Source organism: Sus scrofa, chromosome 3 (genome assembly GCF_000003025.6).
Source record: "Sus scrofa isolate TJ Tabasco breed Duroc chromosome 3, Sscrofa11.1, whole genome shotgun sequence".
NCBI classification, from domain to species: Eukaryota; Metazoa; Chordata; class Mammalia; order Artiodactyla; family Suidae; genus Sus; species Sus scrofa.
In genome coordinates, this window is record NC_010445.4 from 106,305,362 (window position 1) to 106,330,494 (window position 25,133).

General features: G+C 41.7%; 1 protein-coding gene across 1 annotated transcript in view; it reads right to left on the minus strand.

Moving 5' to 3' along the window:
• The window catches only part of LTBP1 (latent transforming growth factor beta binding protein 1), a 423,791-nt gene that overhangs the window by 4,614 nt on the left and 394,044 nt on the right, over window positions 1-25,133 (minus strand). Inside the window, 1 exon segment of the mRNA XM_021087653.1 lies at window positions 1,723-1,845. Within this exon segment, the coding sequence (XP_020943312.1) occupies window positions 1,723-1,845 (123 nt within the window).

Genomic DNA, 25,133 nt, shown 5'->3' on the forward strand with positions numbered 1-25,133 from the left:
TGTGGCTGATTAAGAGAGAGAAGCTAAGGTGTTAGGGGTTAGGAGAGTTCTTCCCTGGGGTGGAGGCTGAGAAAGGGCACAGGGGCCTTCTGGAGGCTGGCAATGCTCTAGACCCACCCAGGTCTAGAAAGCCCATCCTAGCTCATCTGATAGAATGTTGTTTTCATGCAGATTTTAAAGCATCTTTAAAATCTGCATGAAGGATCTGCATTTGGCTGAAGGATCAATCTACTGTATTCTTTAAAAAACAAAAGAAAGTGGAGACAAGAAAGAGAAGGGAAGGAGGTGAACCCTGGGACTCTGAGTGGACATAACTCCCAAGGCAGCCGGGAAGCTCTGTCACCCTAACCACAGGTGACAGAGCACAAAGAAAGGACATCCTTGTTGTAGTTTGTAATGCAGCTATGGCTCCAAAGTCCTAACCCCAACTCCCTAGTCTGCAGAATTGTGTCTTCAAACTCTGGAGCAGCTCCCCAGGCTGCAAGGAAGCTGTGACCAGGCACCTGGATTCTGCGCTCCCTAGACCCATTCTTGAAGGCAGACAACCCAGGCTCTCCTGACAGTTCCATGTATACCATCCCGCTTTCTAGACTTGACATAATTCAACTGTATTTGAAAGCTCTGGTTTCCCCTACAAGTGTGGCTTCCTCCTTGAGGACATTCTGGTTGTACATGCATTTATTCACTCATACCTATTCCACTTCCCACTTAAAAGTCTGCTCAAAAATCTAGGAAAAGCCATCACACATCATTTCTTAATAAATCCCCTCACAAATTCTATAAATTAATCTCTATAGAAATAACCTAAATGTCCATTGACAGATGAGTGGTACATGTATATACAAGATGTGGTACATATACATAATGGAATACTACTCAGCTGTAAAAAAACAAAATAATGGCATTTTCAGCAACTAAAGATTCTCACTGAAGTAACTCAGAAAGACATATATATCACTTATCTGGAATCTAAAATATGGCATAAATGAACTTATCTACAAAACGGACTCAGAATAGACATATGGTTGCCAAGGGGAGAGAGAGGCAGTGGGATGGACGGGGAGTCTGAGGTTAGAAGGTGCAAACTACTACATTTAGAATGCTTCAGCAATAAGGTCCTACTGTGTAGTACAGGGAACTATATCCGATCTCTTGGGATGGAACACGATGGAATATAAGAAAAATAATGTATATGTATGACTGAGTCACATTGCTGAACAGCAGAAATTGTCACAACATTGTAAAAACAACTATAATAAAAACAACTATAATAAAAAAGTGCATCAAAAATTAATCTCCGACCAGGAGAACAACTGTTTTACCTCTCACTCTAAATGCTTGTAATGATCAGTACAGTTAATAGTTACCATTTCCTCATATGAAAAAAAAAGGCTACAATTAAACCAAGCTTTCAAGAAAACTGTGACCCTTAAAGGAAGCTACCACTTCATAGAAAAAGAAATGATTTTGTCATGGAAATTATGACAAGATTTTCTTTAAAGCACCCTCCCCATCAAGACTCAGACTCACCAGCTAATCTGGTGGTTCTCAAACTTGAGTACATGTAAAGATTACGCAGTGAGCAGGTGAAACTGACTGGGGGGCTTTCAGCTCAGTTACCGATTCAGCAGGCTTACAGCCTAGCCCACAAATCTGCATTGCTAACAGGGGCCTCATTTTGAGCCATGTTTAGTTCCAAAGTAAAGGACAAATTGTGCTTACGGTCCTGAATGAAGTAGGGATCAGCTTCGGGAGTATACTGTTCACTGAAGTCGACCAAGGCATCCCGTCCGTATGGCCGTCGGCGTCCTGTGACAGGGATGTTGCACAGCTGGGCATAGTCATCTAGGAAGGAAACGACAAGGACTGTGACACACCATCACTGTTTGTTCGCACTTGGACACGCCCCCTCACGTGTAGAGCAACGGGGGAACCTGCCAGGGTACCATGTCACCGCGTGCCCCATCTCCCACACTCACCCCTGACCCTGGAATGTCTCAGCATTCTCTGCGGGCACTCTATACACGTCACGAAGTAGAGCATCATTAAGAGAACTTAGGACCAAAAATAGTAGCTATCCAGTTAGAATGTATCCCAGGAGAGTAAGGAACTGAAAAAAATGAGCCACTGGAGAGTGCTGCAGACCGTTTGGAAGAATGGCTTTATCTGACCCCATCAGATGTTTTCATCAAAGGATTTTAAACGTGTAAGTAGTCATTCTTCAGATGTGCCCCTTTTCACTCAGCAGAGACAAAAAATGTATCACTGGGGATCCAAAAATGAGACACAATCAAGCGAGGACGCTACTAGGTACAATTTGAATTTAGTAGCTACTACTATACCTCTCTACTCAAGACCTGGTCCTTATGAATAGCATTAGAGCAATTATGATCATAACAGAGGTAGTGAAGTCACAGTATTAGTAATTATAGCTAATAGTTACATAATGTTTGCTCTGTGCCAGATACTGTTCGAGGCACTTAAGACAATAATTCACCAAAACATCTATACCCCCCTATAAAGAGCTATTATTACCATCTCCATTTTACCAATGGGAAGTAGAAACAGGGAGTGGTTCAGTGACAGCTGGTATGAGGCAGCGCCACATCTGAACTCAGTCATGCAGCTCAAGGGTGCACAGTTAACACTCTTCCTCCCCGACATCCATCTCAGCTCCTTTACAGTTTTTATCTTTGCTTCTTTTGCATCCCATCTAGATTCATCTGCAGATATCACTTCCTAAGGCCATATTCGCATCCTCATGGCCATCTGACTTCTAAACTCCCCTGCAGTCCTCACAGGACCCACTTAGCACATGGGACCTTGGTTCTCCACCTGTTCTGCTGTGATTGAGCTTTCAGTGCATTTCATAGTCCCAGGCTCTTGCTTGCACTTTGGAGCAGAGCTGCTTAGAAGGTCTAGAGCTTGAGAAGAGATAACTTCATGGTCTGAATGCATGTTTTATAGAAAGTACACTGTCCAAGGGTTTACCTAGCAGTTAGGGAACATTGGGGGGGAGAGCTGCAGGATAGCCGGCCCCAGGGTTGAGTGGAGACTCTCAGACAGCCACAACAGGCTATGGCCACACTTGCTTGGATCATAGTTTAAAGGAGTTTTCCTCTCTTTTGATTGCTTCTTTAAAAAAACAACTAAAGAAAAGCCGTGAGGCTGGAGTTCCCGACGTGGCTCAGTGATTAATGAACTTGACTAGCATCCATGAGAATGCGGGTTCCATCCCTGCCCTGGCTCAGTGGGTTAAGGATCTGGCATTGCCATGAGTTGTGGTGTAGGTCGTAGATGCGGCTCTGATCCCATGTTGCTCTGTGGCTCTGGTATAGGCTGACTGCTACAGCTCTAATTTGACCCCTTGCCTGGGAACCTCCATATGCCACCCATGCAGCCCAAAAAAGAAAAAAAAAAAAAATCCCTGAGGCGAGTGTGTGAGGTCTCAAGGTCTTTCTCCATCACTCCTTAAAGGAGTAAAAGGGATGTGTGTGTGTGTATGTGTACGCATGTGCACACATTCTCTGCTTCTCTGCTAAACTGAAAAAAGAGGAGTACTAAGCCAGAAAAGGCCCTGAACCATGAGACAGGGAAGGATGATGGTTGCTCCTTCCTAAAATTCCCCTTGTGGGAAGCACTAGGAATGACCCCCCGCCCCAAGAAATCCCCAGCAATTCCCCATGAAATCATTTCATGAGAAATATTAATTTCTACTATTAAGGAACTAGCTAAACCTGGAAAAAAGATTCTTAACTCACAAAACTACAACTGAAAACAAAGAATACAAATGGTTGTCATTTCTGCTTCAGGATTTGAAAGAAAGGAATTAGGGATGTCCCTGCAAAGGCAGGATTGCAGGAATGTTTACAAGCTTCACATGCTGACATCTTCTCATGACTTTTTACATATATTTATTGTACATCTGAAAGGGAGACCTGTTCAACACTTTGCATCCAGGCAACTGTTGTGATTAGGAGTGGATATTAAAAGGAAATTAATTCGTGTTATTTTGTAAACCTAAATCCAGAGATGGTTGAGCAGCAAGCATGTCCTCTCCAGCACTCAGTCGTCAGGGCCCGGGCCCAGCTCTTTCCCTAGACCTGCCTCCCTCACAATGGGACGACCTGGTCTCCACCCTCCAGGCTCCCACCATCTAATGTCACAAATAGAAGGGACCAAATGTGAGAGGAACAGGGGAGGGAGGGACCTCTGTTCCAGTGTGATGTTTAGGAACAGCTTCCAGGAAAGGACAGCACTTGACCTGAAACGAAGCAGACAAGGAGGACTGACTTCGTGGAAGATATTTTGGATTTTTAAAAAGCGCTTACCCAAAGGTGGCACAAAGGCAAGCTCTTCCACTGTGTTTGGGGACTACCAAGTGCTTCCTAAGAAAGGCTATGCATGTGACCCAGGCTGGTAAAGGGAAGCAGAGGAGAGTAATGTGGGGGGACCTCCGGGGTTTGCTGCATCTTCCTGCCTCTCCTTTCTTCCCCGGCCATGCGTTTGTCTCTTGAGAGTCTAGAACTTACTGTCCTGTGCTGCTTCACTTTCTCTAAGAGATTAACCAATCAGAGTTCAAGATAATTTTGATCCATTATCAAAACATCCTTTCCGAATTTTTTTTTTTTTTTTTTTTTTTTTTTTTTTGTTGCTTTTTAGGGCTGCACCTGCAGCGTATGGAAGTTCCCAGGCTAAGGATCAATTTGGAGCTACCTATGCCAGAGCCACAGCAACCAGGGATTAGAGCTGTGTCTGCAACCTATACCACAGCTCACAGCAATGCCAGATCCTTAACCCACTGAGCAAGGCCAGGGATCGAACTCGCATCCTCACGGATACTAGTCAGGTTGATAACCTGCTGAGCCACAACAGGAACTCCCCAAAACATTGTTTCTGCATTAAATATACTCTCTTTTGTATCTGAGGATGTGTTACAGCCCCATCAACACCACGATGTGCATTTTGAGTTATTTTTCTGGGAGCATCTATCCTAATCCATCCATGCTGCCTCTCCCATTGTACATATCTGCTCTCATTCCTGCCCAGGGTCAGGGGAAATGAGCCTGGGGTAAAGGAAAGAACATGGGCTTTGGAGGCAGAAGCTGGGGCTCGAGTCCTGATTGTACCACTTACTTTCCAGCTTAGCAATTTTGAGCAAGCCTCAGTTTCCACATGTGTTACATAGGGATGATAATTCCTGTTTGCCTCTGCATTGCTAACATAGTAAAAATTGGCACTGATTATTAGAGAAATGCAAAATCAAAACTACTATGAGGTACCACCTCACACCTGTCAGAATGGCCATCATTAGCAAGTCAATAACAAATGCTAGAGAAGGTGTGGAGAAAAGGGTCCCTCTTATACTGTTGGTCGGAATGTAAATTGGTACAATCACTATGGAAAACAGTAAGGAGGTACCTCAAGAAATGAAATATAGAACTACCATGTGACCCAGCAATCCCACTCTTGGGCATATATATGGACAAAACTTTCACTGAGAAAGATACATACACCCATATGTTCACTGTAGCACTATTCACAATAGCAGAGACATGGAAACAATCCAATATTCTTCCACAGATGAATGGATTAAGAAGATGTGGTACATATATACAATGGAATACTATTCAGCCATAAAAAGAACAAAACAATGCCATTTGTAGCAACATGGATGGAACTAGACTATTCCCATACTGAGGTAAGTCAGAAAGAGAAAGACAAATACTATATGATATCACTTATATCTGGAATCTAATATAGGGCACAAATGAACCTTTCCACAGAAAAAAACTCAAGGATTTGGAAAACAAACTTGTGGTTGCTGAGGGGAAGGGAGAGGGAGTGGGATGGACTGGGAGTCTGGAGTTAATAGATGCAAACTATTGCATTTGGAGTGAATAAGCAATGAGATCCTGCTGTATAGCACAGGAAACTATATCCAGTCACTTGTAATGGAACATGATGGAGGATAATTTGAGAAAAAGAATATTATAGATATGTATGACTGGGTTACTTTGCTGTACAGTAGAAACAGAACAATGTAAATCAACTATAATGGAAAAAATAAAAATCACAAAATAAAAAATGGAGTGGTGTTATGGAACTGTTGATAAAATGTGAAGCACCAAGAAAATGGAGATTACAGTTTTTCCTCTTCAGCAAAATTACTCAAGTTCTTGCTGAACATCTAGAAATAAAGGATTTTCAAAGGCAGTATCAGAATGATTGATACAAAATTTAGTGTTAGCAAAACTTCAAAGGTAGTTGTCAATGGGCAAAGAATTGTGCAATAAATTAAGAGCAACAAAAGTGAAGTCTCTGGATTTTTTAGATATTATTTCAAGATTTGGAATTTTTAAAAAGATGGAGGGGAGAGAGTTCCTACTGTGGCACAGGGGGTTAAGGATCTGGTGGCGTTGTCACTATAGCAGCTAGGGTTGCTGCAGAGAGGCAGGTTTGATCCCTCACCTGGCACTGTGTTAAAGATCTGGTATTGCTGCAGCTGTGACATAGGTCACAGCTGTGGCTTGGACCTTGGACTCTATCCCTGGCCCAGGAACTTCCATATGCCATGGGTATGTCCAAAAAAAAAAAAAAAAAAAAAGAAGATGGAGGGAAATCAGTAAACGGAAAGACAGACATCTTCATGGACTTCATCTCCAAAGTTATTGACTGCCTTGGCAAATTTAATCACTTGGTCGGACAGTGATAAAATATGAACAATAACACATACCAAATCATGAGTTTCCATCATGGCTCAGTGGTTAATGAACCCAACTAGTAACCATGGGGTTGCAGGTTTGATCCCTGACCTCACTCAGTGGGTTAAGGATCCGGCATTGCCATGAGCTGTGGTGCAGGTCGCAAACATGGCTTGGATTCCACGTTGCTGTGGCTGTGGCGCAGGCTGTTGGCTATAGCTCTGATTAGACCCCTAGCCTGGGAACCTCCATATAACAGGTGTAGCCCTAAAACAAGACAAAAAAAAAACCCAAACCCCCAAACCAAGAAAAACCCCACTAGACCAACAATGCAAAATATAGAGGGATGGAAATTGATGTCCAGCAATTTCTAAAGGCCTGAGTCCTTTAGAAATGCCTTCAGTAGCCAGCAGATTTCTCCTCCTCTTTTAAAGAAGAAACTGGAATATAAGGGAGTTTTCTAGTGAGTCCTATGTAAGACCTCTCCTTCAGGACCCAGAAACAGTCACATGTCTAATAATGCTGGGTCTCAGCACCACAAGCTGTAGCCGGAACCCATCTAGCTTGGAGATGCCTGGCCTTGCTGCTCCCTAGGGCTGGCTACAGTCCAGCTTGGGGAGGCAGTGAAATGCGGTTGGCTGAGGGTATGGAGCCTGGAAACAGCAGATCCTGAACTATTTCCACAACTTCCAGTGGGAGCTCTCTTAGCGGCCACTTTATCCAGCTCAACATGTAGAGATGAACCCATTTTTTTTGTCCCTAGAGTTTTTTTTCCCTCTGCATGACACTCCTTACTTAAGCATGTCAGCAGAAATTAAGCACTGACTTGTCTGGGGCTTGGTTCAAAGGAACAGCTTGGCTCAGGCGGGCTTGTACTTTATGAGGCAAATGCCATTTCTGAGACATGATACAATGTGTCTGTCCAGGAACCAGCCACATATGAATGTGAAATGAATAGGAACAGGAAATATTCACATCTCAAAGTCCCCCCACTCATTGCATTCCCCATCTTTTTAGGCACAAACACGAAGTTCTTGATCAAAGCTAAGAAATACACAGGACAGTGTGAGCCACCACAACCAGCCACTGATCACACTCATTGTCCTGGCAGGGCAGATTCATAGGACAGATGGTGCTGCTCGGATGTTAATTTTAAATTGGAAAAAAAATTAAAAATGACCTCCTGGAGCCAAGGGGTCTGCAGCCCCTGCTGTCAGTAGCAATGGGAAGTACATTATTATATTCTGGCAGGAAATCTCCATTCCTGATGACAGACACATCAGCAGGGCAGGTCTGCACAGTCACATGTCACAATGCCACTCTGGCATGTAAGGAAACTGGGAGGTGAAGTTTCTTACTGGGGCAGATTCAATTCAGCTGCTTTTAAAAATGAGGAAGAGGCTGCATTTCATCCTCCACACATCAGAGCTGAAAACCCAGGGCACAAAACTTTGAAGTGCCTCATTTTCTAATAAAGGAAAAGCAAGGGCCAATCCACATGCAGTAGGAAAAATGGGTCCTATTGCACTCAGATTTCTAGACCCAGTGTTTTTCTTACAGGCTTCCACATGTCCTGTTAATGGATGATGGTGTTTGGAGAACATACGCACCAGGACATGGAAGAAGGAGAGAGAGAATGGAATTACTATTTACCCCAGTGCATGCTGAGCCGGCAGTATAATAGGCATTTTTCTTTGAAATTAGCCAAAGCTACAGAAGTAGAAAAATGTTGACCATTTACTGGTGACAGAGGAAGGACCATAAGAGAGAAGATTCTACTGGCGATGCCACAGTGTATGGAACTGGATATCTCTTTGGGTATCTGTCTGCTCATGCTCATTCTCAGAGAATCAGTTCTTACCCACTGTGCTGAGTGAACAGGCAGGAACTCTGCTTCCCTGGTATTAAAACGCTAAGTTGTGAGAGAAAACTGGGTATTCTAAAGAGAAAAAAACCCAGAATCAAAAGTCCTGGGTTCTAGCCCTACGGCTTCCCATTCCTTGGACTGGATACGTTTGAGCATCTATTGAGCAGGATTCTGGTTTTCTACCTTAGCAGCATTAGAAGCTGTTTACTGTTCCATTCACGGATTGACTCACTCACTCAATTCCTCAGGAGGCTGAGAGTTACAGGCAGAGTGGGGCTTGGAAGAGGAGGGACCAAAAGGACAGGAGGCTGACATGTGCTGCAACGGTGTGTGAAGAAGAGGTAATGCCTAGAGTCAGCCAGGAAGAGCTGGGGAAGGCTTCACCCTGGAGGTGAGCATCCATACGAAGGGGGTCAGCCAGGCGCGGAAGAGGAGGTGTGGTACCTCAGAGTCGCAGGCACATATGATGGATAAGAAAGCTGTAGGGAAATGAAAGGACCACACGAGCACTGCCTACTACAGGTCCCTGCTAAAGGACTGTCAAAAAAAGGAAAGTCAGCTAACAGGCTCTATTAAGCTCCCATGTGCCAGGCGCTGTGTACTTTTGCGCACACTTTTCCCTTTAAAGCTTAGAATCCTAGGAAATAATTGTAATTAGCTCTTTTTTTGCTTCTGATAAGTAAGCTACGGTTGGCAGCCTAACTGTCCTAGCTTATTTGAAGGATTTGACTCTAAGTCGGTCTATCTGCAAAACCATGCTCTTTCTACTCCACAGCTGCCCTGTCGAAGCCCTGAGAAGAAAATTATTCCATATATTCCCGACTAGATCGTAAGCATCAGGTAAGTACTTAGTTCAGCAATAAGCGTTTGTGACTAAAATTCCAAGGAGAGTAATAACTGTGAACGTTGATGAGCTCAGCCCCGCAGGGTCAGCTTTATCATTAGCAGGATTTATGTTTATTGAATTTGCTCGATTTATTAGGTGAAAGCGATCAAATTGCTTAATGTTCAATTAAACTGTACTTGTCGAGGACAGGGAAGTAATGAAGTCTAAAGTCTTGGCAGAGTTCACCTTCTGTGGGACTCCTGTAAATGTTAACGCTCTACACTCGGGCCATAGACTAATGAAGTCCCCCACCCCCCACTCTTCACCTAATGCTGCCCCTTCCAAGTTCAATCAGCGTTCCCTAGTACATGGCTGTTTGTGTAGCCAGATTCCAACTAGAGAGAGGGATTTGCTGGATATGAATGCCAAATAATGGAGGCTCCATTTAGAAATCCATTTCTAAAACCTTGATTCAAATTTTATATACTTGTAATAGCATTAAATTATGCCACACAAGAAAACCTTAAAATAATGATGGATAACTTAGGAATTTCTTACTAAGGATTGCATGAAAGGTTTCCTCCATTTCTAAATAAACAGGGCTTTGGAAATAAGACAGTCTTGCAGTCAGGCAATCTCAGAGGAAATTGGGAATGAGGTAACTTATAATACACAAGACACAGGATGAGACAATACTATAAACAGGCAAATAGCAAGAAAGTTCAACTTGTTAATTTTCTAAGCTGATCTACTTCATAGTTTTCCAGCTGAAAAAACAGATAAACTGTTTCATTTCCTCCTTTCCTACTCATTAAGCACCACTCTGAAGTGGCAATTTAAGAAATCAACAATTAGAAAAAGTAAATATTATATAGGTAAGGAATACATTTTATTTTTTCTTCTATTTTGTTTTTTACATTAACCAAGTTATTTTAAAGTTTGAGTTGCACATGTGCTTAAGAATCAAGAGGTGGTTGCACAACATAAGGAATACACTGATGCCACTGAATTATTCACTATAATTTTTTTTTTAGTGCTGTGCCTGTGGCATATGGAAGTTCCCAGGCTAGGGGTCAAATTGGAGCTGCTGCTACAGGCCTACATCACAGCTACAGCAACATGGGATCCGAGTTGCATCTATGACCTACACCACAGCTCATGAGAACACTGGATCCTTTAACCCACTGAGCAAGGCCAAGGATCAAATCTGCATCCTTCATAACCCACTGAGCCACAATGGGAACTCCAAAATGTTTAGTTTTATGTCATGAATTTCACCTCAATTTTTTTTAAAAAAGAGAAAAGAGTGTGTTCTTTAAAGTCTGGTATTCATCTAATCTTTGTATTTTTAAGTGGTAAAATTAATCTCTTAGGTCCTTTGTTGCTTACATAGCCTACAATTCTAAGCAGAAAATTGTTTACTGTTAAGCTGCAAAATATTGAGAAGTCAATCTGTCATTGAAACTTGTGGCTGTAATATGAAGTAATCACCACCAGATGGTGCTAGTTCCCTCAGTGGTGCTCACCTGGGTGTTTCCAGATGACTGACAAACATGGAATGGAACACAGAGGAAGTAAGCACGGACAGGCTAACCTATAAGGACAGTCAGCACTCATTCATTTGTCTGCTGAGGAAACAGGTCCAGAGACATCGAATGATATGCCAAAGGGCAAGTCGGGATAAATCCTCAAAATATTAGATTTTCTTTTAATAAGATCAAATTATTAAACTGTAAGGATAAAAATAGTTGTGTCAAAGTATTTTAACCTTTCTTATTTTAAGTCTGGAAGCTGTTAAAAACTCCTTTGATTAATATCCAGAAGTATAGAGCTCAGGTTATGAAATAAAGTTATACTGCGGAATCCTAATTTGAAGAGCAAGTTCTAGGTAATTAATGTAATATTAAAGTAACACTAAACATAATAGGTTATTCATAAATATGTATTCCTTTTAATTACAGGAAACAAGATAAAGCTGCAAAGCAAAACTGATCTATTTTAAGATCTGTAACTGTTTTATGATTTTTCTCTTAATATTGCTGCTTATATTAAATCTGAAGTGACTCTCTGTTTACCATCTCCTCTGGATCTGTTCAGAACCAGATGCAGTCCTAGTAGCTGTTCCTTCTGGCAGTGACTTATTTGGCTGCATTGGTATGCTCTGATAGATTATGTGGTGAATGGGAACCTCAAGGGTTGAACAGTGCACAACCAGAACAACTGTCCACAAGAGCTCTGCTTGTCAATGAGACTGGAAGCTCAGAAGGAGGCATTAAAGAAGCATTCTTGTTGTGCTCAGAAGTCTTCCAATGAGCTAATCTTTTGTAATTTACCTTTTTCTTAAGACATTGGCTACTGATGCTGAGCAAAATAATTATCACCCTAGCTTCTGCTCCTGCAGATTTAGGTCAGTGTGCTTCCTAAACACTTTCTAGATGCTCTCCTCCCAATTTTAAGAGATATGATCTGTCTGCTGCACAAAGGGAGAGAAGATAAAATTTCCCCTACCCCTCCTCTGCCAGGAAGGCCTGCTCTAGCCATGAGGTCAGCATATAAAGGTATGGGCAGCCAGGGCCTTTTTTCCAGCCAAAGTTGTCTTATAAGGTCAATTAAGAAAAGGTCAGAATAAATTCAACATTATTTGAATTTAAGATCTCAAACATAGAACAGAGCTCTAAGCAATTACACACAGCAATTTTTTCCCCCACAGTCCCAGCACAGTTCATTTTCTTCAAGTATATTTCAACTAGTACTATCAGTCAAGAGAAATCCTATCAGCAAAGTTTAATTAAAATATATAAAAGTAAAATTTGCACTAAAGAGCAAATCAACTTGTTCAAGGTAACGTGGAAAAGGCATTCCTAGAAAATTGGAATGTCTATTCCTAATCTGTGATTTCAAGGTAGAAAATTTAAGCTAACATTTTTGAGATCAATTAGATTGCTTGTTAATGAAAAATAAAAGTGTTGCTTTTTTGTGATCAGATTGTTCATTTTACGTGCATGTCAATTTCTCTACTCTGGCTCTTTGTTAGAAAGTTTCTAATAGGAGAGCAGTGTGTATAGTCTGAATATTTTGTATAACAGAGCAGGACCAAATACCATCTTAGCACTTCAGTGCAGTGTAGCTCTCCAGAAATAAGTCCTGAATGAAATTGATTCCCCACAGTCCAGGTCGTACACAAACCAAAAATTTCAGAAGTGTTCTTAGCACCAACTGGTCATCTTTCCACCACATTGCCCTCAACTTTAACTGTTATATGATTGTGGTGGAGGCCCCGGAGACAACCGCTTCACCCTGCCTGCTGGTCCTCCTCACTGCCTGCAGTTCCAAACCCTCACGGACTCACACCAACCCCAGGGAACTGGGTTGGGGAACTACAGCCCTGTTGCAGGACCCTCCTCCAAAGTTCTATCGCCAACAGTTCAGCAGGAAATGGAGGGAGTTTTCCCCTCTGTCAGAGCCTCCCCTGCCCTAGCACTTTACAGCTGTCCCTCCTCTGAGACAAACCGTGTTGCTTTGGGGATGGTGTTTCATTTTTTGTTTTGTTTTGTTTGTTTTTTTGTCATTTCTAGGGCCACTCCCATGGCAAATGGAGGTTCCCAGGCTAGAGGTCGAATTGGAGCTGTAGCCGCTGGCCTACGTCAAAGCCACAGCAACGGGGGATCCGAGCAACCTACACCACAGCTCACGGCAACCCTGGATCCTTAACCCACTGAGCAAGGGCAGGGATCGAACCCGCAACCTCATGGTTCCTAGTCGGATTCGCTAACCACTGATCCACGATGGGAACTCCAGGGATGGTGTTTCTAATCAATGACTACATAGCATGATCATAACCTGAACATGACTGACTTGCTCCACACATTCTCTTCCTCTAACGCATCTCCCAAAGACAAGGTCGTTTTTAAACCCCACATTTTGGCTTCATTTCTAGTGTTGGTCCTCTGAGGCACAGACCTTCTTTTGGTACCTGGTCTTTGTGTCCCTCCATCCTGTTTGTTTCCTCCCTTCCACAAATCCAGGATCTCTTCCCCGGTTTGGTGGAAGGGGCCTTGACCTGCCATAAAAGCCGTGTCCGGCTGGGGCCCTGCAGGGGTGTTTGGTACCCCACCTCCTCTCTGCCCTTCTCCAGTGCACATCTGGGGAAGGGGAAGGAACAACATTTAGCTCCAAACTGAAAATAAAGGCCTTTGCTGAAGTGTGTTTGTACAGGAATGGTGGTGGGGGCTGGAGAAGGTCCATACAATGCAAATATTTTCTTTAACTGGTTCTCACCCTTTTTTTTCAATCCCACGTGTCAACTCGGCTGGGCCATGGGGTGCTCAGATGGAGCTGGTGAAACATTATTTTGGGTGTTTGGGGAGAGGATTAACATTTACATGGGTGGATTTGAGCAAAGCCAATTACCCTCTGTAATGTGGGAGGGCCTCCTTCAATGCATCGATGGCTTGATCAGAACAGCAAGGCTGGCCCTCCTCTGAGAAGGAGGATTCTACCAGCCCCTGCCTGGCCGCCTTTGCACGTGGGACTTCATCTGCAAAACTCTTCCTGCCTGATGGCTCTGGCCTTGGAGCCTCAGCTCTCCTTGGGCCTCCCCAGCATCAGCCCATCCTGCAGATTTGGAATTTACCAACTTTTATAATCATGTGAGCCAACTCCTTAAAATGAATGAGTGAATGAATCAACGTGAATCAATCTTTTTCTCCTTCTCTTTTTAGAAACACCTGGAAACAACAGAATGCACTCTCTGTGGCACACACGGCTACGCAGACTCACATTCTAAGTATACATGACCTACATCCTGATCTTAATTCTCTAATAATTAATGATCGCAGTGGTGAATTTTTCCACCCAGTAACCTCAGCTGGCCTAAGAGGGTAATTCTGCTACAGAGATAATGACATATATTTGGTACAAAATATTAGTACTTTACTATTAAAATTTTAGAGTAAGAGTTTTTATTGTTATTTCTCATGTCTGTAATATTTAAGAGAACCATACACTAGATAATCTGACAGGCCTTGTGATTTCAATTTGAAATATTTAGGAATTTATGTTGCATGAGAATTAAGAGAACTCTCTTAAGTCAGTACACAGTACTCATTTTAGAGTCATGAGGGAATTCAACAGTTGCATTTTAAGCTTGACTTATGAGATTTATAAGAGCTGCTTAAATATTTAAGCATTTAGAAGAAAATGCTTATGAGGAGAGTAGACTGCCCTTTCAGATATATAAAATGCTTGAGAGAAAATCGAATCCATAAAATTTATAAATTGGAGACCAAAGTGTTAGGGATTTAATTAACAGAGTTTTGATACAGAAGTAATGAAAGTTTAATCTGCTCTTTGAGATATATAAAGATTAACCACAAATAAAAGTTGACCTTATTTTTTATTACTACTTTTTTTATGGCAGCAGATGGAACTTCCCAGGCTAGGGGTTGAATCAGAGCTGCCTAGACCACAGCTACAGCAATGCCAGATCTTAGCTGCATCCATTACCTATGCTGCAGCTTGTCCAACACTGGGACCTTACCCACTGAGCGAGGCCAGGGATTGACCCTGCATCGTAATGGATAGTGGTTGGATTCTTAACCCACTGAGCCACAGTGGGACTCCTGATCTTATTTTATATAAAAATATTAGATTTATAAACAGCAGCACAAAATGTTTAAGTTGAACTTATATTCTTAGGTAAATCCAGGTTTTACCATTGATAAATACTCTGACTGTTCATTTAAAAGCCAACACAGGATGGTCCTTTCTAGGCATAAGACCTCCCTCTGACATGGTAACCAGTAGCTGGGAAGCCTGAGGGGCATGGAAGCTTCTCTCAGGGTCTGCAGAGGTTTTTGGCTCCAAGTTAGTCCCCAAACACTCTGCTGCCTCTCATCATCTTTGACTCTTGCCTACTTTCAAAGAGACTTGTCGCACTGTAGAGCCAGGCAGTGGTGGGGAATAATCATTAGCTCAACTCATTTCTTGGAACAAGATCTGATTTATCATCATTGCTGACACCTACGAAGCATGTACTGTATGTCAAGCATCTCATGTGCATGATCACATTTTTAACCCGCCAGCCAATCCTGAGGGAGATGGTGTGGCTATTGCCACGTAACAAATGAGGACACTCACATAATAATCACATTAAATCCCAAGACTTTCTGGGCATAATTCACTACTCAATTTTATTTTGCAAAAATCCTTTCGTAGTAAGAAAAGTTGTTTCACTCTTTTGAGGGGGTAAGGGGTAGCCTTCTAAATAAATAAAGTGAGTCTTTTCAATAAGAAACAATGCCAGTTGCTGACTGGCTGTTCCATACGGTATTCAATTCAATCTAGTTCCATGGATACCAAGAATTCTGTCCCAGAGAACTGGCCACCACTTACCACTGAGAGTATACGCTAGGTGCCTACAGTGTATACATATGGTGGCCTCTCAGGAGGCCTTTTATAGCTTTCCAGTTTGATTTAAATCCTCCACTAGCGTTTCTTAACAGCTGCGCTTTCTTTAATCATAATTACCAGGATCGATGATCACAATGATAAATGCTTTCCGACTCACAGAGTATTAATTACCGTAGCCTCCAAAGAGTTCTCACCTTTGGATAACGGAAACTGAAGCAACCAGTCCAGTGTAACTGACAGAAGCAGTGCCAAAAGCAGAACGAGATCCCTGGACCGCCTAAACCAAAGGCGGTGACCACTCACTCTGCCTCACATGTAGGATGTTCCAAAGTTATTATTAACATTCTTTGGAAACACAGTTCTTGGAAAAGCCTTTAAACCGTGACTGCTGAAAGGCCTTTTGCAACCACTGCCCAATTACAGTATTTTTTCAAGCTTAGTCCATGAGTCAAATCCCTGTCTTCCTTCACACCTCCAAGGGTATTATGAAACTTCTTACCCTGAGATCTCTGGGATCATGTAAAAAGCCATGCATGGATGTGGAAGAAATCACTAGCTCAACTGTTCAAAGACAGATTCCAGATTTTTTCACTCTTGCAAAACCATATAAAAAACCTGGGGAGCAATATGTTACTAGATATTTAATTATTTAGATATTAAATATTTAGACATTATGTGTTTAACTTACATACTAAATAAGTTATTAAAAGTTTTGGAGTTCCCGCTGTGGCTCAACAGTTAGTGAACCTGACTAGCATCCATGAGGTTGCAGGTTCGATCCCTGGCCTCACTCAGTGGGTTAAGGATCTGGCGTTGCCATGAGCTGTGGTGTAGGTCACAAATGCGGCTTGGATCCAGCGTTGCTGTGGCTCTGGTGTAGGCTGGAGGCTACAGCTCCAATTCAACCCCTAGCCTGGGAACTTCCATATGCCATGGCTGTGGCCCTAAAAGACCAAAAAATAAAAAAAAGTTTTGTATCCTAGAAAATGATGAATTTATTAAAGATATCATTTGTGTATTTAAATGAGACAATCTTGAGGAAGGAACTTCTAATTTAGCAGTACAACATAACTTATATGTTAGTTCTACAGAATTTTACATTCCGTGTAAATACAAGCTGTGTACCTCTTCCAAAATGTATTGGCTAGATGTTACATAGTAGATATTCAAATAAATAATGAAACAAAGGAGTATGTAAATAATTTAACTGAAACCAAAAGCAGGTAAATGATAAGCAATTTAGACTGCACTTTAGATGCAGTTCTCACTCCTAACTGCACCTTGCATATAATCATTTACTAAACATGTTATTTGACTTAAAAAAAATAAGAATTAGACATAAATCTATATTATGATTTATAATTTCCTACTGACAGAACTGATTTCAAACTTTTCTTATACTATGATGATTCTATTTTGCTTCCTGGCACTCAAGTGCAAGGATAATCTGTAGTTCCAGAACCAGAATTTTTGAATCAAATCTATCTATATATTTATATCTTCAAACTGCTCTCTGAGCAACACTGAGAGAACTCATGCCTCTGAATTTTAATCAGTAATTGTATTTTACAAAACTTTTTAAGCATTTGCCAATTTCTTTTGTGGCACTTCAGTCTCCTTGGAGTTTTTTTTTAACCCCACTCACCTTTCTATGCCTGGCTTTAAGTATGGCCAAGGTTAAAAACACCTGTGGTGCAGTACATAATATTAACCAGTAGGTGGCACTCTGTGAACACACTAAGTGTCCCCTCAAAATTTCTTAATTTCAAACTTTTGGATCAAGACTTCATCTACTTTTTCTGTGCAATTTGCTTACAGTAAGTCTAATTATTTATTAAATTTATTTAACAGAAGTATAATTATTTTGAGATAACCACAGACACTGGGATCCCTATGTACTTTAGACTCCAGTGTAAATGTGTCTAATTTTCTTTCATTGGTAGATCAATAGGTTTCTATTTCCATGAGATAATAGCACCCTATATATCTTGCAATCCATAGGGACATTTTTTTTCCAGAAAATTTAAGGTTATACTTTTAAGAGTAGCAATAAATAAAAACATTAGAAGCTCATGTTAAGTGCTGGAGGGGCTGTGGAGAAAAGGGAACCCTCTTGCACTGTTGGTGGGAATGTAAACTGGTACAGCCACTATGGAGAACCGTTTGGAGATACCTTAGAAATCTATACATAAAACTTCCATATGACCCCGCAATCCCACTCTTGGGCATCTATCCGGACAAAACTCTACTTAAAAGAGACACATGCACCCGCATGTTCATTGCAGCACTATTCACAATAGCCAGGACATGGAAACAACCCAAATGTCCATCAACAGATGATTGAATTCGGAAGATGGGGTATATATACACAATGGAATACTACTCAGCCATAAAAAAGAATGACACAATGCCATTTGCAGCAACATGGATGGAACTAGAGAATCTCATACTGAGTGAAATGAGCCAGAAAGACAAAGATAAATACCATATGATATCACTTATAACTGGAATCTAATATCCAACACAAATGAACATCTCCTCAGAAAAGAAAATCATGGACTTGGAGAAAAGACTTGTGTCTGCCTGATGGGAGGGGGAGGGAGTGGGAGGGATCGGGAGCTTGGCCTTATCAGACACAACTTAGAACAGATTTACAAGGAGATCCCGCTGAATAGCATTGAGAACTATGTCTAGATACTCATGTTGCAACAGAACAAAGGGGGGAAAAATGTAATTGTAATGTATACATGTAAGGATAACTTGATCCCCTTGCTGTACAGTGGGAAAATTAAAAAAAAGAAAAAAAAAGAAAAAAAAAAGAAGTTCATGTTAGATCAGTGCTAGGCGTCACCAACATTTTTATTTACTGAGAATTACTGACTTGCTTTTAATCCATTAATTCATCAAAGTATGTACTGTTATCTATTCTGCCCACCAGTGTGCTTGACTCTTAAACCAGAGTGGACGAGACATCGCTTCTAACTTGGTGAAGCTTACTGCCTGACTCTAAGGCTGCAGAGTTTCTCCCTCCTCTAAGCACACAATGCATGAGGAAACTGAAAAAAACAAAAACCAAAAAAACTCACCTTAAATGTTTCACTTTTACATTCTAAGGGGCAATATCTTTCTAAGGTGTGCTTTAAGACCTTAGGGAGATAGGGACTGGGGTAACACTGAAGTCACTGAGAGCACAGATGCTGAAGCCAGGATTTGAATCTGCCACTTCCTGGTACCTGACCACGACAGGTAACATCATCCTCTGTGGCTCACTTCCTCTCCTCCCAAAAGGAGGTAATTAGACACCTCTCTCATTGTAAGGCTTGGAGAACTAAACGTCTTAACAGATGGCAAGCATTTTGAGCCATGCCTGGCAATGTGCTGTATACATGTTAACTCATTTTTCATTCAGGTGGAGACCCAGGAAAACCAAGCTGCGGGACACTCCTATTCCAGTAAACTCCAGACTGCAGAGTTAGTTCATATAACCCCATGACTTCCTTCTAGCATGACACTGAAAACTTCCAGAAAGAACAAACAATGAATGACCACCCTCTCTTGTTCATCATAAGGATACAATGCTTTGTCTTTTCTGACTTGGTTTATGAAATAGCTTTGTCTCTCAGAGGCGGGCCATGGTATTATGGTAAAGAGCCCAAATTTCTGGTTCCTCCCAAAGCAGCTTAGCACGCTCCCCCAACCCCCAACCAAGGGGGAAAAAAAACAAAAACAAAAACCCACCACTTTTCCTCCCTTTTTTGGCTGCCCTGAGGCATATGAAAGCTCCCAGGCCTGGGATTAGATCTGAGCCACAGCTGTGACCTACGTTCCAGCTCTGGCAATGCCGGATCTTTAGCCCACTGTGCTGGGTTGGGGCTTGAACCTGCTTCCTGGTGCTAGAGATGCCGCCAATCCCAATGGGCCACAGCAGGAACTCCAAAAACATTTTAAAGACAGGCAGGATTAGAAGATATTGAGAGGAGAAGGAGAGGAAGAGGAGGCTGGAGCAGCAATGAGAGAAACCCCAAAGGTTGAGGAGTAGGAAGCTTAGCACACAACTCCCTGCAGCGCCTGCCGCCCTCAGCCACCCGAGTGCTTCTCCTAATGCCCGGTGTGCCTGGCCTGGAAGACTTGAGCTGAGGATTAAAACAGGATCCTAAGTGGCCCCCGAAACGTACCGAATCGTACAAGCAAGCCATTCTCCTCGTGTACAGTTGCCCTGACATAATCCATCACCCTCCACTCACCTCCCTGCATGTGGTACCAATCCGCAAGTTGCCATCTAACTTCAGAGAACACTATTTAAGGAGCCACTCCTCCCTCCTCCAACTACCAGTGTTCTCAGACGCACTTGCTGCTTTAGCAAGAATTAGTGCCCATGACCTATTGGACCAGAAGTGTGAAAGCCTGTGGTGGAGCCAAAGCTTTACTTTGCACTGCGCTTTAATGCTCAAAGCTGATGACAAGCACTGCGATTTATTCCTCAAATTCCTCTAGCACTGTTTCCATCAGTAACTAATTGTTCCCCAAAGCAGTGCTGCTGTACTCCCAGGGAAACTAGAAGGGTCAGTGCCTGACAGGCTGGGATTCATCCAGTGCTTTCATCAACAGACAGCGTGGTCCTTTCTCAACGATCATATATCCCTGGACAGCATCATTTCAAAGGTTCAATGGCAGACATTACAAGCAAATCAGTTTTACAAGGCACACATTCTTTGCTTCCTCTTTGAAAAACGAATAATGGCATTTAAAGTCAGTTTTAATAAAATCAGGTTGAATGCTATAAGGTCTCTCTAGAACCTTGCTGATGCAGCTTGAGGACCAGTGGCAGCCCCACTGCCCTGGGACTTAGGCACAAAGAAGCCTGCCCACCCCCTTTCATCTAGAAACTAGAATCTGCTTTTTTTACAAGATAAGTACTTTTTATAAGATGACCGACGGGTCCATTGATGTTTATGAAGCAGTTGTCTAGAAGAGAAAGTTTTACATGAGGACAACCGTTTCTGGATTTGTCTCTCTTTAATTCCGTGCTTTATGTTCCGATGCTATTGTGTAATTGTGTAATTTTTATAAGAACTCTGAATTTCAGTTACATTTGAAAATGCATTTAATCTAAGTCACGTAGCACTAGAAGCATTAGGTGCCAAAATCTTCTGAATGTGTACAATGTGTTAAACACTATGCTGAGTGTTCATTGTTAACTTACTTAATTCTTACGACCGCCCTGTGAAGCGGGTGATGTTTGTTTCAAGTGAGGAAACTGAGGCACAGGGAGACAAAGGAACAAGGTTGCATAGACAGGGAGGCGCCACACTAGGATGCACACCCAGGCAAACTGGTTTCAGAGCCCATGTGCCCAGCCGTCTGTGGCTCATTTACTTGCTCTGCTCCTGCAGAAATGTGCTCAATGAAAGATGGTTTGCTGTAGGTATGACCAGAACATCCTGTACTAATCAAGGGAATGCCCACTAATCACAGGGCCTTGGGGAAGAAATTGCTAACTTTGCTGTGGACTTCTTGGATTTAGGGTAGAGGATCCCTAAATTCTAGGCCCATCATTTCAGGTGTTTAAAAGTAACACTCCTCCTGGGCTATCTAACTACTTCCTATTTCCAGTGGTTTCAATATGCATTCCCCAGGACCTGGGGTCCTTCACAGATCACTCAAGAACCTAGCTAGTTGTTCTCCCTACCTGGAGCTTCCACATCTTTGATGTTAATGAATTCATACACTGGAAGTTACAGTAAGAATTTAGTCACCAAAAGATGACCATTTTTTAAAAATAAAAGACTGAAAACCACTGAGTGGAAGGATTTGGCTGCCTACAGACTAGAGGTTCTTTTTGGAGAATTCGTCATCAGTATTGCACATATATTAACTAGAAAGAGTGCAGCAATGATGCTAAACTTTTAAAAAAAAATTGGGTGTGGTACCAGTATTTCTTCATATCTCATACTTTCCTAAAAATATTATATATACAGTGTATATTTGGTTCCCATGGATTTGTTTGAATTTACATTAAAACGTGTTTTGTTAGATCAGTTGAAAATAAGGCAATATTCTAAAATTCCTTTCTAACAACACAATACTGAAATGTTCTTTTAAAAACTTAGTCAATTAGATTTGATTTGCCAAGGCACTGGCTCCTCAGATTTACATGCAGTAACTACTTAATATGTCACAGGATCAGGACAGGGATAAAATAAAATGAAAATACATGCTGAACCTTTCCTAAAAGAGTTTCCATAACAACAGGGATACCATAAGCCACGTGTTGGGTCTGTGAACAAAACAGGCACAAAGTTCCTACAAATCAGTAAGAAAAAGACACCAAGTCCAACTCCCCAAATGGGCAAAGGATATGACACTCACCAACAAAGAAATACAAATCATCTATACACAAAACATGCTCAAATTCCCTCGGAATAAGGGCTATGCATGTAAGATACCCATCTGTCCCACCTGATAACAATTTTAAAGGCGAAGCATACCCCATGGTAAGAGGGTAGGAGGAAAAAGGCATTTCAAACATTGCCAATGTGAGAGTACATTTGTACAGGAGTTTTGCAGAGGAATATAGCAACTTTAAAGTACATATACTTCTGGACGTAGTGTTTTCATCTGTAGGAATTTTCTTCCCAAGGTACTTCTACAGTTATATATTAGATATTTATAATAGGAAAATCAGGACTAGGACAGGGCAGGGGCTGGGGGGTCAGAGAACCCAAATGCCCAGCGCTTGAGGTGATTAAGACATGGTGCAGGCATACTTTGTATTACTGTGCCTTAGTTTACGGAACTTTTCACAAATTGAAGGTTTGTGGCGACCCTGCATCAAGCAAGTTTATTGGCACCGTTTTTCCAGCAGCATTTGCTCATTTGTATGTATGTCATTTTGGCAGTCCTCACCATATTTCAAACAAGTATTGCTACCTTTTTTTTGGCTTTTGCTCTTTAGGGCCACATCCTCGGCATATGGAAGTTCCTAGGCTAAGGGTCGAATCAGAGCTGCAGCTGCCAGCCTACACCACAGCCACAGCAACGCAGGATCTGAGCCGTGTCTTTGACTGCCACCACAACTCACGGCAATGCCAGATCCTTAACCCACTGAGCGAGCCCAGGGATCGAACCCACATCCTCATGGATCCTAGTTGGGTTCATTAACTGCTAAGCCATGAAGGGAACTCCTATTATTATTACTTATTTGTTATGGTGATCAGTGATCTTTGGATGTTAGTGTTGTAATTATTTTTGGGTGCCACAAACCCTATCCACATGAGACAGAAAATGTAATTGATCGTTGAAGCAAAGGATTAGAATATTACATGAACTGAGTTGATAAAGCAGTGGCAGGGCTTGATAGGGCTGACTTGAATTCTGAAAGAAGTTCTACTGTAGGTAACATGCTATTAAAGAGTATTGCATACTGCAGAGAAATTGTCTGTGAAGGAAGAATCAACTGAGGTGGCAAACGTCACTGTTGTCTTAAGAAATTACCACAGGCACCCCCACCTCCAGCAACCATCACCCTCATTAGTCAGCAGGCATCGACATCCAGCCTCCACTAGCAAAAGGATGACTCATGGAAGACTCTGATCACAGTCAGCATTTTTCAGCAATCCAGTACTTTTCCATTAAGGTACGTGCCTTGTTTTAATAGACATATTGCTATTGCACACTTAATAGATGGCAGTACAGTATAAATATAACTTTTATATACCCTGGGAAACTAAAATTTTGGGTAACTTGCTTTATTGCAATATTCCCTTTATTATGGGGTCCTGGAACCAAACCCATAATATCTCCAAGGTCTGCCTGTACATCCATAAAACAGAGGCTGTGCAGCCATTTAAAAGTCACCATCTTTATTCAGTTCTAAGATAGCCTAGATTGTAAGGCATATCTGGATAACATTGAAATGTGAAAAAATGGCTTGTGGCCATTGATAGATGCCATCAGTTGTAAGATACCCCCAATTTCAGAGATGCAGAAGCATAAAACAGAAACCAAAGTGTGCCTTAAATCAATGATACAGATTTCAGCTTTACATATTCTCTTAAATATAAATGTGTAACAATAAGTAATATAAATAATAAGAATCGATGTGTATAAAAAAACACATGGAAGATTAAAAAATATAAACTGTTAAGAGTGAACACCTTCAAGGAGCAGAGTTCTGCTGTGATGAGGAAGCTAGAGGGGGACATAATGTCTGATTAGTTATTCAGAAGGAATATATATTAAAAAAAATTAAACAGCCAAAAAAAATTTGCTTAAATAGAAAGTGTAAGGTATGAGCATCATGAGAAGGTAACTTAAGCCCCACTATATTTGTTTCCTGCAGATTTCACCTTCCTCTCCTGTGGCATCTGCCTCCAGGAACAGAGGCAGCAGCAATGCTAGTGAGATGCCACACTCCTCGTGTTCCTGCTCTTCCTACATCCTCCCCATTCGCACAACAAGCCAACCAGAGAGATGCCTTCATTTTACAAATGATCTTCACTGGGTGAGGTTATTTTTCCCAGGTCCAGCACCTGCTGAATCTGAATTCCAGAATCAGACTGTTTGGCCCCAGAACACACACTCTTTCCATTTCGGGGCTACTCTTCTTCTTACCATCTATATCTTTACATATTGGCTCTTCATCCTCTGCTATTCTTTTTCTGTCATTTCAAATTATTTTCTTTTTTATGCTACATTGGTTTGAAGTTACTTCCAAGCTAAAAAACCTAATTTATTAAAGAGCTAACAACTCAACAGCAAAAAAGCCCAAGAACCCAGTAGAAAAATGGGCAAGAGAACTAAATAGACATTTCTCCAAGGAAGATATACCGATGGCCAACAAGCACTTGAAACAATGCTCAACATCACTGATTATTAGAGAAATGAAAATCGAAACTACCATGAGATACCACTTCACACCAGTCAGAATGGCCATCATTAATAAGTCCACAAATAACAAATGCTGGAGGGGGTGTGGAGAAAAGGGAACCCTCCTGCGCTGTTGGTGGGAATGTAAGCTGGTACAACTGCTATGGAGAACGGTGTGGAGGTACCTCAGAAAACTATACATAGAACTACCATATCACCTGTCAATCCCACTCTTGGGCATATATCTGGACAAAACTTTCCTTGAAAAAGACATGCACCTGCATGTTCATGGCAACGCTATTCACAATAGCCAAGACATGGAATCAACCCAAATCTCCACTGAGAGATGATTGGATTAGGAGCAGGTGGTATATATACACAATGGAATACTCCTCAGCCAAAAAAAAGAACAAAATAATGCCATTTGCAGCAACATGGATGGAACTAGAGACTCTCA